Genomic DNA, 13,510 nt, shown 5'->3' with positions numbered 1-13,510 from the left:
AGTCATCTGAGGAGCGATATTGAATCTATGGGGATAAGAGACAAGACTGTGATGTTTCACTAGCAAGACAAGGTAACACACCTCAGCGAGGCCGGGCCTGTTGATGTAATTTAATGCAACATTATACAGAAAAAAAAGGGGTTCAAGCTGACTTTCAAAACTTCACCAGACACTTCCCTTATCGTATTTAGCTGACAAAATGTAGGCTATGGCCTCTGCTTTGTTAAAGTTTCTGTTATATTCTAAGGATTAGATCCGTAGTCCCCAACGGTCTGCTAAAATTTCTGAAACCTTTCTTATAGATATTTCAAATGCTTTTGCTTTTCCATTTATCTCTGTTAAGCTTCAGTTCTGTTTTGTTCTGACACTGCAAAAGGGAACAAAGATAAGACTTACACTTATTTGGCGAGCTCAGAGGAGTTTTACTCATATTCAGTATGCTAGTCCAAAAAATAGTATCCCTGGTGTGTTCTTATTGAGACTTACTGGTACTGTAAGTCATTGGTGTTGTGACAGTGACGTTATTGTCATAAGTCTTTACTTGAGATGGCTGTTGTACCCCCAAGTAAACAACATACCAATGCTTTGCACAGCTACTTTGTCTTAGAAAATGTATCAGTTCTTATTATACTAAACCTAATTAAACCAAATTACTCAGTTGCTTTAAAATACAGCTGCATATTCTAGTGATTAGCATGTTGAATGAAACCCCACGAGAACATCTAATGCACAAGAGTTTGACCTCGATCCTCTAAATTTGCTTGCAAAGACTTAATTGCCAGTAAATTTGGTTGATTCCAGATTTTGACTAATATAGCTTTAATGAGGGTGTTTTACATAATTTCAGTTGAGTGGGGATACTGTGGTGAGGTCATTCTCTTCATTCGGTTAGCGTAAGAGCAAATTAGAGATGTCATTTTATGTTTTTCTGTCAAAAAAATATATTTTTATTGAATGAGCTGTACTTCCACAGACCAAACATGTGGCTGGAGTGGATGTTTGCATGTATATTCCTCAATTTAGGGTTTAATTACTTTATTAAATGCATTGACTACACATGCAACATGTCACATGGTGGTAAAATTTTAGCCATTCATGGCAGCATCACTACTTTAGTCCAAACTGAAATATCTCAACAACTACCAGAGGGATTGCCAATAAATTTGGTACAGACATCAATGCCTCCCTCATGATCACTTTTAATAACTTTGGTGATCCCCTGACTTTTAATTTAGTGCCATCATCAGGGTAAAATCTGAACTTGTCCAATACTTTGGTTTATGCCCACATACAATGACATTCCCATCAGCCTCAGCTGCATCTTGTGTATATTGCTAATTAGCTGTGTTGACAGCATGCGAACACAGTAAACATTATACCTGTTTTACATCAGTGTGTTAGCATTGTCATTGTGCTGAGGTTATTCTTTAAAATGTGACATCTGTGCTATGGTTTGGGTGATCGATAGGAGTTTTGAGAAGAGAAGGATTTCGGGAAATGTGTAGTGCAAAGATGTGTTCAAACATCCAACTGCCCATTGTTCCAATAGTTGGTCATTTCGAAGACCCAGTAGTCTGAAAAATGTACCACTGGGCCAGAAACCTATTCATCCAACAGTTTGGAAAGCAGATGTGCATTGCTCAAAGGGTCTATTTGCCCAATGGAACTCTCCAGTGGGTTTGGTTACTGTTCACATTTGAACCGATACTGGGTAGGGTAAGGGTTTGAGTACCTGGAATTTCGCACCAGTAATTAGGTAACAGTACCCAACAGTACCTTTTTTCAGTACTTTACTTTCTCTGTATTAAACAAAAGTTTCATTCTTGAACCATCTGCAGGGGTGACACAGTAGATTGTAAAGCAGTCCTGCTCCTGTGCTCTTTCTCTCATCACACATGAAGCTAACCTTATGTCTCTGTCAGTCTGCCTGCGTGTGTGTCTGCCCGTCTAGCAGCAATGCTAGGCTTTTACTAAAATAATGTAAAAAATAAAAAACAGAATTGACCAGACATCAAAACTATCATGGCAGATCGCTGGTACAGCGATAGTTTTGGCTTGCTTGAAAGTAAACAGAGCAGCAGAGCTCTGGGGGCCGGTTACAGGGTGCTTTGTCTCCGGTCCAAAGTTGAATCCAGCGGCTCCATGGAGCTCCATTGCCAGTCTCAGAGAAACGTAACTGGCTTCCTGGCTTTAGGGCATTTTTGCAGCTCTTCCACGTCTAAGCTTAACTCAGTGTTCTCACCCAGATGTGCTCTGAGGTACCAGAATTTGGCACTGGTGGATTTAACCCAATAGTACCAACTTCGGTACCAAACCCTACTCTCCAGGCCAAAGCACACGGCTAATAATTATGCATAAGGATGTCAACAGACTCTCGGATTGGCTAGTACTTGTTGCCTTCGTTGATTGGATTGGTTAGGTTTAGACATGAGGAGTAAGATTGGTTAGGGGTAGGGTAAGAATATCTGGGTAAGCCAATCAGAGGCAAAGTAGAGGGGTCATGCATTCAACATAGTAGGAGTGTCCAATGATGACATTCTGCATAATTATTAGCTATGTGCTCTAGTTTTGGAGAATGTCATAGAAAAATATCATTTCTGAGCAGTGCATGTTTGTTTTTGAGATAATGTGCTGTGGGCCAAATGTCGTGTCGGTCCAGTGGGACATTTTTCGAAGTATTGGGCCTTTCAAATTATCAGCCATCAAAATAGTGGCATGGCACTGTTCAAAAAAGTGCAACGATCATGCATTATTGGAGGTTTCAACAAAAAAAATTCACACTCTGGAGCTCATGACCTTTGACCACAAGATTGCTCTTGTGGGTTTGAAGGATGACATGGCGAGCAGCCAATATGCCAACAGTTTTTCTTTTAAGCAACTGCAAAAAAGAGAGAATAGCAAAGCACCTAAGGGTGCCAAAATAATTTAGGAATGAGGGCAGCAATTTGTAGTTTTCACTACAGGAAGTTCCTCAGTACATTGTTACACCTGGTTGTTTTTGCCTCTGTGAAGATCCTGATTTTGTAATCATGTATTAAAAATGAATGCCTCCACCCCTCTTCTGCTCTCTCCTCAGATCCGGACTTTGCAGACATGGGAGTCCCCCCACCTCTGCCCTGTAGGTATACTCCCTCTCTCTATCTTTCTGCCTCTGTTTCTTCCTTTATCTCTTTCTGTCTTTGTCTCACTTATTTTCATGCCCACTCTTTTTATCTCAGTAAAGCTTATTTATACTCTGCTTCCTCCAGTCATATACATTATGTAAAGTATGCATGTTTGTGTACCTGTCTGGTATTCGTGAGTCCAAGTGTTTGCTTGAACCGCATGCCTGTATATACGTGTGTTTGTGTGTGTTTATGCATATGTGTGTGTTTCAGCCTGTCAGTATGACATGGTTGGTCCAGAAGGTATCGTTGAGTCCCATCAGATCACCAGAGACGGGAAGGCTGGCGCCGCCGAGGCCGTCGACTGTAAATGGTACATCCATGCTCCGCCGCGCTCCAAGGTTAGTGACGCTAAGCTACGCTCCCATCCAACTGTGAATTAGATTTACTGCCAAATTTTGAAATGTCATACAGAATAAAGTGGAAATGAAACTGTGTTCCCATCAGCTGGGTTGATGACAGCAGAGCGCAGTTACGTCAGACAGCAAATCAAGAAAAATAGATGCCGGAAGATTGTTTGTCTTCATTCCTTGCAAAATTTAAAGCTTCAGTTTCAAGACTGTGTTGAGATATTGAGTATATTTTCCTATTAATTTGCTGTTTCCATTCAGCGTTCCTTCACACACGCAGTAAGATCAGGGGGTTTCATCAGGAAGCTTTGATATTGCATGTGGGTTTGTCTGCAGCTGTCAGCCGTATCCCAATGTGAGTGTTCGTGGCTGCGGGGGACTTGTTCCTCTGCTAGGGTCAGACAGATAGGCAGAAGGGTTTACTTGGGGTCAGGCCCATTTTTTTAATCAGCAAGCTGTTGCCAAGAGGAATAGAGGGATGGAAGAAGAAAGAGGGAGGGAGATGAGTGAGGGCAGACCGGACAGACAGAGAGGGAGGCAGCGTTACTGCTGATGAAATAGTGTTGCCATGCAGTTTGACCGTGAGGCCTGCTACAGCCTCTATTTGTTTTCTCTGCCAGTCGCCACCCTGCATGCATAGACAAATACTGACAAACATCCACACACATCCACACCTTTAACATCCACTAACACACTCTAGACATGCTTCCTTATCTACCAGAGGTACCAGTGCTGCATTAATGCTACAGGATTAAAACTTTCCCGAGGGCAGTGCAGCAGTGCAGCAAAAGGCCAAACTTTATAAACGCTATAACTTCTCCTGTGAGTCTATATGGTCAGATCATATACGCAAGCACAGTCTAGTCCATGACTGCAGTAAATCTGCTCCTGAAATAGTGTTGGCCCTCTTCTGGGTGAATTTGCAGGGTTTGATTTAATGGAATAAAGCCACATTTTTACATTGACTTTTATGGTTAGAACAATTCAGTCAAGGACAGAGGGTATTATGAAGCCTGCATTTTGAGGATTTAAAGGGTTTGGTCACATTTATTACACTATAAATTGTGATGTAAAATAGATCTGCAATTTATGTTATAATGGCTTAAAAGTGCTTAACATTTTTTTCTGACATTTTAGCATATGTCGGCACAAAATATCAAAATGTATAGAAAAACCTCCTTGAACCATAAAAAAAGGTTATTGCAAGAAATAAAATCAATATAGATGAATCAGTGATTTAGGTCCAATCCCAATACACCCCTTGCCCATACCAGTAATCCTTTATCCCTTCGTTTTGCAAGTTCACATCGAGAGGTAGGGTGTGTTGATCCTTGTTGGGACAGAGGGGTAATCTTAAGTGCTATGTCGTAGGCGACTGGACTTGCTCGCATTTCTTGAAGACATTTCGCCTCTCATCCATGAAGCTTCTTTAGTTTTAAAAAACTGGTGCAGGGCTGGGGTCGCAGGCTTTTACCACTGTGTGGGTGTGACCCCTTTCAGAGTCATTGAGGTCACATGTGAGTTGTTGACCCACCTGGCCATCATATGTGTCGTTCGGGTTAGATGGGTCCAGGTGAGAATGGGTGTTAAGTCGTCTGGGAAGTGCCATGCACTTGGGGAGCGGTTGTTTTGTTGCATTGTTTTTTGCGCATGGCACAGCACAGGAGAACCAGCTCATCAGGCAAAGACTCAGCTGTCCATTTACATCTAAAGGAGAAGGGACATTCTTTCAAGGACAGCCGTGTTCGCATCTTGGCCAGAGAAGACAGATGGTTTGAAAGAGGCGTAAAAGAAAGCCATCTACGTCAAACTGGAACGACCATAGTTAAACAGAGGAGGTGGCCTACGACACCATTTATCACCCACTTACAATGCAGTCTTGGGATCCCTTCCAAGGAAACTTAGCACCCATTCTCACCTGGACCCATCTAACCCTAACGACACACAAGATGGCCGGATGGGTCAACGACTCACATGTGACCTTGACGACTCTGAAACTCAGAGCTACCATGTGACCTCAACGAATCTGTAAGGGTTCACACCCACACAGACTTTCAAGCCTGCGACTCCAAACCAGTCCTTTAGAACTGAAGAAGCTTATTGGATGAGAGGTGAAACGTCTTCAAGAAACACAAACACTGACATGGTAGCGGGGTAGGGCCAAGTGAAGGGCCACATGGCTCTTTAAACAAAGGTTTTTCAGAGACTCCAAACCAAGTGTCATGAGAAAGCATCAACGAGATGTCCGCATGGTTAACAACAGACCCTAGCAAATGTATTTTTTTGGTTATCATTCATTCATTCATTTTCCGTAACCACTTATCCTGTTGGGGGTCGTGGGGAGGCTGGAGCCTATCCAAGGTGAAATTGGGCGAGAGGCAGGGTACACCCTGGACAGGTCACCAGACTATCACAGGGCTGACACATAGAGACAGACAACCATTCGCACTTACATTTACACCTACGGACAATTTAGAGTCACCAATTAACCTGCATGTCTTTGGACTGTGGGAGGAAGCTGGAGTACCCGGAGAAAAACCATGCTGACAAGGGGAGAACATGCAAAGTCCGCACAGAGGGGCCCCCCCACCCCAAGTTTGCACCTGGAACCCTCTTGCTGTGAGGCAACAATGCTAACCACTGCACCACCATGATGCCAATGGTTAATAAATCTTTTAAAAAGTGATTACCATCATAATATCTTAGTTTAATGTGGTTTCAATGTATTATGGTTTCGATATCTCAGTAGCTAGCTAGCCTACATTACATTGTTAATGATGATTTGTGCATGACCTTCCCATATTTTGGCATGTTTCCATCTTGTACCCACCCGCCTCCCCACCCCCCACGCCCCCCATTTATGACATACAACACCCCAAATTTAACTTAAGTTTATCAGTCAAGTTGCTGCACTCATTATTGCACCTCTAATATCAATGCAGATGGGCAGGGTAGAGGCACGTGTTTCTAATGTTAGTCTACAGGGCTCATCAGTGGCCTGGTAATGAAGCAGTGTCCTTTTTTATTTTAGACTTGTATGACTCATCGATAGAGTGAAACTTAAGGTGTGAACAATTCACAACCGCAAAAAGGCTGCCTGTAGCCAACGCAAGAGAAATCACCACAGCAGAAGATGGCATATTCGCAAGGTCTAGCAGCATCTGTTTCCGTAAATGCCAGCATACCGATGATTTGCCAGGGTCTTGAAGGGTTGCCCCTTTTCATAGGGGAAGATTTCAACCACTAGACTGCCCCTTGCTCCTCTTTCTGAGAGCCAAAGTAGCACTTGAAAACGAGGGGTAGGGGTACGAATATGAAATGGGACTGTGCCTTTGTATATAGGATTTTATTAGTGGAGTTCAGTTCTCAGAGTGTGTGCATTCTCCCAGGGGTGAGATAAGCCAGCTGCAATGTCAGCTCAACCGTGTCACTATTTGTTTCACTAATTCAGCACTTGTTAATGTTACAAGATGTTATCCTAGGCCACCGTAGAGAGATCTTTTTAAAGTCATACAGTCCACATTAGGGAAGCTATTAAACTTTGTTCCACCCCTGATGGAAACTTATGATTTGGGTAATGGTACTTTTTCATGCAGGTTCTTCATACTGTGCCGCAGGCTCTTGTACTGTACACACACACACACACACACACACACACACACACACACACAGACTTGTGATATGCCCCGCTGATAATATTGGCGTGACTGTGATTCATGGCCACGGCAGTTGCTTAGCTCTTATCTGACATATTCTTCGGGTCGCACATTTCCAGCTAACGCCCTTGATTCTCTTCTGATGTGTCCTTCGGATTCAGCTACTTTCAGCCACAAGGCCACAAGAACTCTAAGACTGCGTCATCCACATTCTCTCCATCATCAGCACTCATGTGGAGCCATACAATAAATGCAACTTTGGTATTAGGAGGGACCCTGGCCTCAGTTAAATGTTACGGTCGATGCAAAAAGCAGCACTGATTCCTCAGTCCCTCTAAGTGGAGTGCGTAAGTCAGCCTCGCGGCTACGGCATAAAAGAGAACCATAAGTCAATTTTGCGTGTGTGGCATGCATGCACCCCTGTATGTGTGTGTGTGTGTGTGTGTGAAGCTAAAGCTGGGCATGATCATGAAAGAGCGACAGAGCGATTGAGCCTGGCAGTATGATGTATTTTCCTTGGTCTGAATCAGTGTCATATTTCGCCCTGCAGTGGTGTCTCACAAGGCAAGTCATGGGCCAAAAGCTGACAGTCATTGACACTGATGGACAAGGCAGCAAATAAATTTTTTAGCACAAATCTATCTTCAGCCCCACACACAGTCCCGATGCTCCCACCTCCACCACCACTGTTCACACTCAGTTATACACTGCCTGGCCAAAAAAAAAGTCGCCACCTGGATTTAACTAAGCAAATAGGTACGAGCCTCCTATTGGATAATTACTGCATGGGTGATTATCTTTCAGCTGGCAACAAGTTATTTAACCCCAACTGGTGCAATGAGTTGCTTCTCATTTCCTAAACAACCATGTCGAAAGACACATCCCGTGGTCGTGGAAAAGATGTTAGTCTGTTTGAGAAGGGTCAAATCATTGGCATGCATCAAGCAGAGAAAACATCTAAGGAGATTGCAGAAACTACTAAAATTGGGTTAAGAACTGTCCAATGCATTATTAAAAACTGGAAGGATAGTGGGGACCCATCGTCTTCGAGGAAGAAATGTGGCTGGAAAAAAATCCTCAATGATCGTGATCGGCGATCACTTAAACGTTTGGTGAGATCAAATTGAAGAAAAACAACAGTAGAACTCAGGGCTATGTTTAATAGTGAAAGTAAGAGCATTTCCACACGCACAATGCGAAGGGAACTCAAGGGATTGGGACTGAACAGCTGTGTAGCCTTAAGAAAACCACTAACCGGAAAAAAAGGCTTCAATTTGCTAGGGAGCATAAAGATTGGACTCTGGAGCAATGGAAGAAGGTCATGTGGTCTGATGAGTCCAGATTTACCCTGTTCCAGAGTGATGGGCGCATCAGGGTAAGAAGAGAGGCAGATGAAGTGATGCACCCATCATGCCTAGTGCCTACTGTACAAGCCTGTGGGGGCAGTGTTATGATCTGGGGTTGCTGCAGTTGGTCAGGTCTAGGTTCAGCAACAGTATGTGCTCAAAGAATGAGGTCAGCTGACTACCTGAATATACTGAATGACCAGGTTATTCCATCAATGGATTTTTTCTTCCCTGATGGCACGGGCATATTCCAAGATGACAATGCCAGGATTCATCGGGCTCAAATTGTGAAAGACTGGTTCAGGGAGCATGAGACATCATTTTCACACATGGATTGGCCACCACAGAGTCCAGACCTTAACCCCATTGAGAATCTTTGGGATGTGCTGGAGAAGGCTTTGCGCAGCGGTCAGACTCTACCATCATCAATGCAAGATCTTGGTGAAAAATTAATGCAACACTGGATGGAAATAAATCTTGTGACATTGCAGAAGCTTATCGAAACAATGCCACAGCAAATGCGTGCCGTAGTCAAAGCTAAAGGCGGTCCAACGAAATATTAGAGTGTATGACCTTTTTTTTTGGTGGTGACTTTTTTTTTGGCCAGGCAGTGTATATCACACATAAAACTTACTGTCCTGTCTTTCCAAACACACATGCTCGCATGTTACTGCAGCTAAGGAGGTGCAGAGGATGCCACCCACCGCATCACCGTGCATGTGCTGCGTGCTTTCATTTCCTTATGCTGATACAGTACTGCACTGTACCCAGTGTGCCAGAAACAGCAGAGAGATAATGACATCCTATACCGGAGGCTCTAATTAGACTGCACCGGAGCGCTCCAGAGAGAAGGGAGAAGAGGGGGGACAGAGGAGGAGGAAAAATTGGAAAGGAGGGGATAAGGGAAAGATATACTTAATAATGCATTTTTATCAAAGATCTAAATGTATGGTGAGGAAGTTTAGGGGTGAGATAGCAGATGGCAGAGAGAGGGATGGCGTGAAAGGTAAGGAAAGGGGAGACCGGCTGAAAGATGTACCTGCAAGTAAGCAATAATGACCATGTATTGTTGCCAGAGGTGACAGCACTGCGCCAGTTTTAATGCCATAATGTGATTGCTTTACACCAACACGTGTCATTTTAATGTTTTTCTATAAATGGATTTCGCAACAAACAAACAAAAACAAATTAATAGCATTTACTGGTATCCAAAGTAAGGTAAAAAAAAAAAACAACAACAACATGCAGTAGGTGTGCTTGTAATCTAAGCTTTACATACACATTTTAACTGAATTACAGCTCTCGTCAAAACATTGTGTTATTCTAGTATCATTTCGTCTTCTTGGCGTTTCTGTTTGGACATCTGTCTGAATTCAGCTGACAGCTGTTAGTTGTCGAGGAATATTTTCACTCGCCTCGTTTTGACTCATAACACTTACTGCATTTCCCACAGACATCATTTGTGTCTTGTCTGTTTTACACTGTCTGGATTTTTCTCCACCACACCTGCCTGCACCGTCTGACATCTCCCCGCATCTTTTCATGAAGATAATGGCCAGAGTATGGACATTCATTCTGACTGTAATGAACAGCACGTACACCGTTACAGGCACCTTTTAGCAACAGTGAGAACATATTCTTCCCCCCAGTCAGTGATGGATTCTGCGTCATTATTGGGCGCTGCAGAATCAATGAAGAGGCAGCCTATTTTCCTGCTGGAGCCAATCTCTCGCCTTACAAATTGGTGATTGTATCTATCTGATCCATTGCCGTCATTTGGCTTTGTGATGCCATCTGCAGGCTGATTTTTCTTCATCATCGGTCAGTTAGAAGAGTGCGGCAATGAGAACGAACAGCTTTTATTTATGTAGCCTGTTTGTTTTGTGCATGTCTTCCTCACATAATGATGCCCTCTTGATGGCATTTCCAGTCAAAGCTAGAAACCGGCATCCATCAGACATCGCTTTAGTGAATGCAAAGGTTGAGCTCTGATATCACAGGCATGAAGAATGGCAGTTATTATTTTCCCCCCGCTTAAACTCAGCAGGATGCACATGAAGGAAATGTGAACGAGTGCAGTCTGCGGAACTGTTTCCACCATTTCATGTCATAAAAACCATACATTCTGATCCAAGACCATTTGGCTGTCATCATTTACAGCATAAAAAGGGTGTATGTGGCAGTATGGAGGTAGGGCCTTTTTTCTTTTATCACTGTGTTTGCCCCCCTCTGCCAAGTAACAATAATTGAAAATGCTTTTGTTTCTTGGTTCTTTCAAGTTTAGCCTGCAACTATATCAGCACTTAAAACGGGAGCTGTGTCCAGAAGCTGCATTTCTGTCTGTCCTGCACTAGTGTTTCAGGTTTTACAGTTTACACTGGCAGCAGGAAAACAGCACTGTAGTGGGATTTTTAGATACAGATCTGTGGTGCTTATCTTCTAGATAAAGGGCCAAGTAAATAGATTCAGTGAGCTGTGTTGTTTCTCTAGATTCTAGATTTACTTTGCATCTATACATCAAGGATTATCATCTCTGTCACACTGCTCCGATTGCACCACTGCACCTATTTTACTAAAATCATCTCGGAAAATACACCCGTGAAGGACGAAACCCATAGCTGTAATGTGAGGGATACAGCAAGAAGAGAGTCCTAATTATTCTCATCTTTTTTTTTTGAGAACAGTTATTACCCATTACTTCTTGTGAAGCTGCACAAGGAGTCGCCAACAACTGCAGCTCCTCACTGACGTTAATGTGGAGCTCTTATAAGCTGTGAAAAGACCTTGAGTTTAGTCAGATAGATCATGTTTGGCCTCACCTCACGTAGCAAGTAACCTAATGTGCTGGTGCATTAGTGCAGCTCTGAAATATGTCACAGATAATAACAGGACCAAGTGTCAAGAGCCACGTCAGCCGCTCTGTAACGCTGTTCTAAGAAACAGCAGTGAGTTAAATGCTAATGTTAATATTGTGAGATGCTCAAAATAACAATGATAATATGCTGATGTTAAGCATGTATGATATTTACCATGCTTTCTATCTTGGTTTATCTTGTTGGCTGGATAACTTTCGCTAATTAGCTCTGAACACCAGGTAAAGCTGAGGCTGATGGGAATGTCATTAGATTTTTGGGGTTGTGTTTTGTTATGCTTTTTTGTATTTAGTCACAAACCAAAATGCTGAACAAATGACATCTGAACAAAAACTATAGGCCTATCTATGATTATTGATTCCTGCAGATTTAAAGGTCCAGTGTGTTGGATTTAGTGGCATCCAATGATGAGGTTGCAGAACTGAAAATTTGAGCCCAGTCTTACGCCGAAGTCATCGAAATCCGGCGCTTTGGCAGTGACTTGCCAGTGAAAAAAGGCGTCCTTCAGTGTCGCCATGATACATGGCTGGTTGCCATTATAGCTGAATAGTGCCAGGCGACGTCAGGGGGAAACACAGCAGGGCAAGGACGAAAGTTACGGCGCTGAAAGTCTGAGTGGGGCTGGTAGATGGGTCCAGCAAACATCAACTTTCACCCAAGACAGCAGTGTTTGCGTCCCGTAAGATTCTAACGCCAAACCCTGTTCTTTTTTCCTAAACCTAACCACATTTCTTTGTTGCCTAAACCCCCAAAAAAACACAGAAAATTCCAATTCACAGTGTTGTACTGACATAGTGCATTTATTTTGAAAGAGACTGTATGTAAACGTTAAATTTCCTGTGAAAACAGAAGTGTATTTTTAAAGAAGACAATGTATGTAACAGGCAGAACTTGACATGGTGTCCCAGAATGTCAACAAGCAACGCACCCAGGGTACCTTGGACGTTGTATGTGGACATGGAAAGTCCATGACCAAACGTATGTGACGAGGTCTGAGTGACATTGTGTTGGAAAATTCTCCCATGTGCCAAGCATGTAGGAGAACTTCTGTGGTCGACATGAAAATGTGAACGGCCCTATCTAGAGCTTGTGTTTGGTTTGTCCCTTCTGAGCTACTGTAGAACAACATGGCCGTGGGAGAGGATCCGCTTCATATGTAGATATATACGGCATCACGTCACCAGTTTGCCGCGGCACATCATTTGAGAACCGCTGTGTTACAGCAATCCATCACTGGATTCAATCAAAAATCCAGGCACCAACTTCCCCACCATCAGCAGCAGTATTCTCATGACTCCATCCAGAACTAGTTACTGTATGATGGTCAAGATGGGGGATTATGCTTTTTAACAACCTTGGGTTCATCGCTTCAAACAGCCATTACCGCCGGATGAAGTCCATTCAGAAAGTCGAGTGTACACTTGATCGACAATGTTTTGTGTTTGTAATTAGTCTCCCCTGATTAAATTAGCTTTTATTGGTTACAGACTGCTGCAGTAACTGCATTCTTTGTGCTGTGGGTGGAAAACTTCATGTCTAATTTGGCTGCTACTGGCTGACGATAGAACAACCAGGACAAGTGACCTAATTAACATCATTTGTATTTTCTCATTACTGGCCTCTGGAACCTTAACCTTGGTTATAACCTTTACAATAACACTTAAAATCAGTCTTCTCTGGCATCATGCCATGAGGAATGAAGCCATTTTATTCAGCATTTTTGTAACAGGCCTGCACTTGGTAAGATAATACATAGGTAAATATTACTGTAAGTAAAACTGTAAGAGAAAGAGAAAGAAAAAAATAATAGATGAATACAATAAAATAAAATCAGGGAGAAATCCATTAATAAAATGAAATAAGGGAGGTTGTAATGACGCCTTTATAGTTCTATAGACACACATTAACCGTAGAAAGACACTTCTTATGCACATGGACACTCTGTACCCAATGCACTATTGTTTACATGCAAGTTATTCATAACTCCTGCTTTGGACGGAAGTACCAATAAAAATTGTCCAGGATCTTTACAAATACTACATTTCAGAATTGTTCTCAACCCCTTTGCTAATTGCAGATTCTTTGCGATTTCAGAACAGTCCCAAAAATATTGTAAATAAG

At 42.7% G+C, this 13,510-nt stretch overlaps 1 protein-coding gene across 5 annotated transcripts in view; it reads left to right on the top strand.

Annotated features, from left to right (window-relative positions):
* The window catches only part of neto1l (neuropilin (NRP) and tolloid (TLL)-like 1, like), a 121,689-nt gene that overhangs the window by 72,843 nt on the left and 35,336 nt on the right, over positions 1-13,510 (top strand). For all 5 annotated transcript variants that reach the window (XM_033639095.2, XM_033639094.2, XM_033639091.2 and 2 more), the window contains exons 5-6: positions 3,077-3,118; positions 3,378-3,505. In XM_033639095.2, the coding sequence (XP_033494986.2) occupies positions 3,077-3,118; positions 3,378-3,505 (170 nt within the window). The remainder of the gene's footprint in view (positions 1-3,076; positions 3,119-3,377; positions 3,506-13,510) is intronic.

This window comes from Epinephelus lanceolatus, chromosome 20, assembly GCF_041903045.1.
Source record: "Epinephelus lanceolatus isolate andai-2023 chromosome 20, ASM4190304v1, whole genome shotgun sequence".
Lineage (NCBI taxonomy): Eukaryota > Metazoa > Chordata > Actinopteri > Perciformes > Serranidae > Epinephelus > Epinephelus lanceolatus.
Note: the sequence above shows the minus strand (reverse complement) of the source record. Positions and strands in the feature narration are given on the sequence as shown.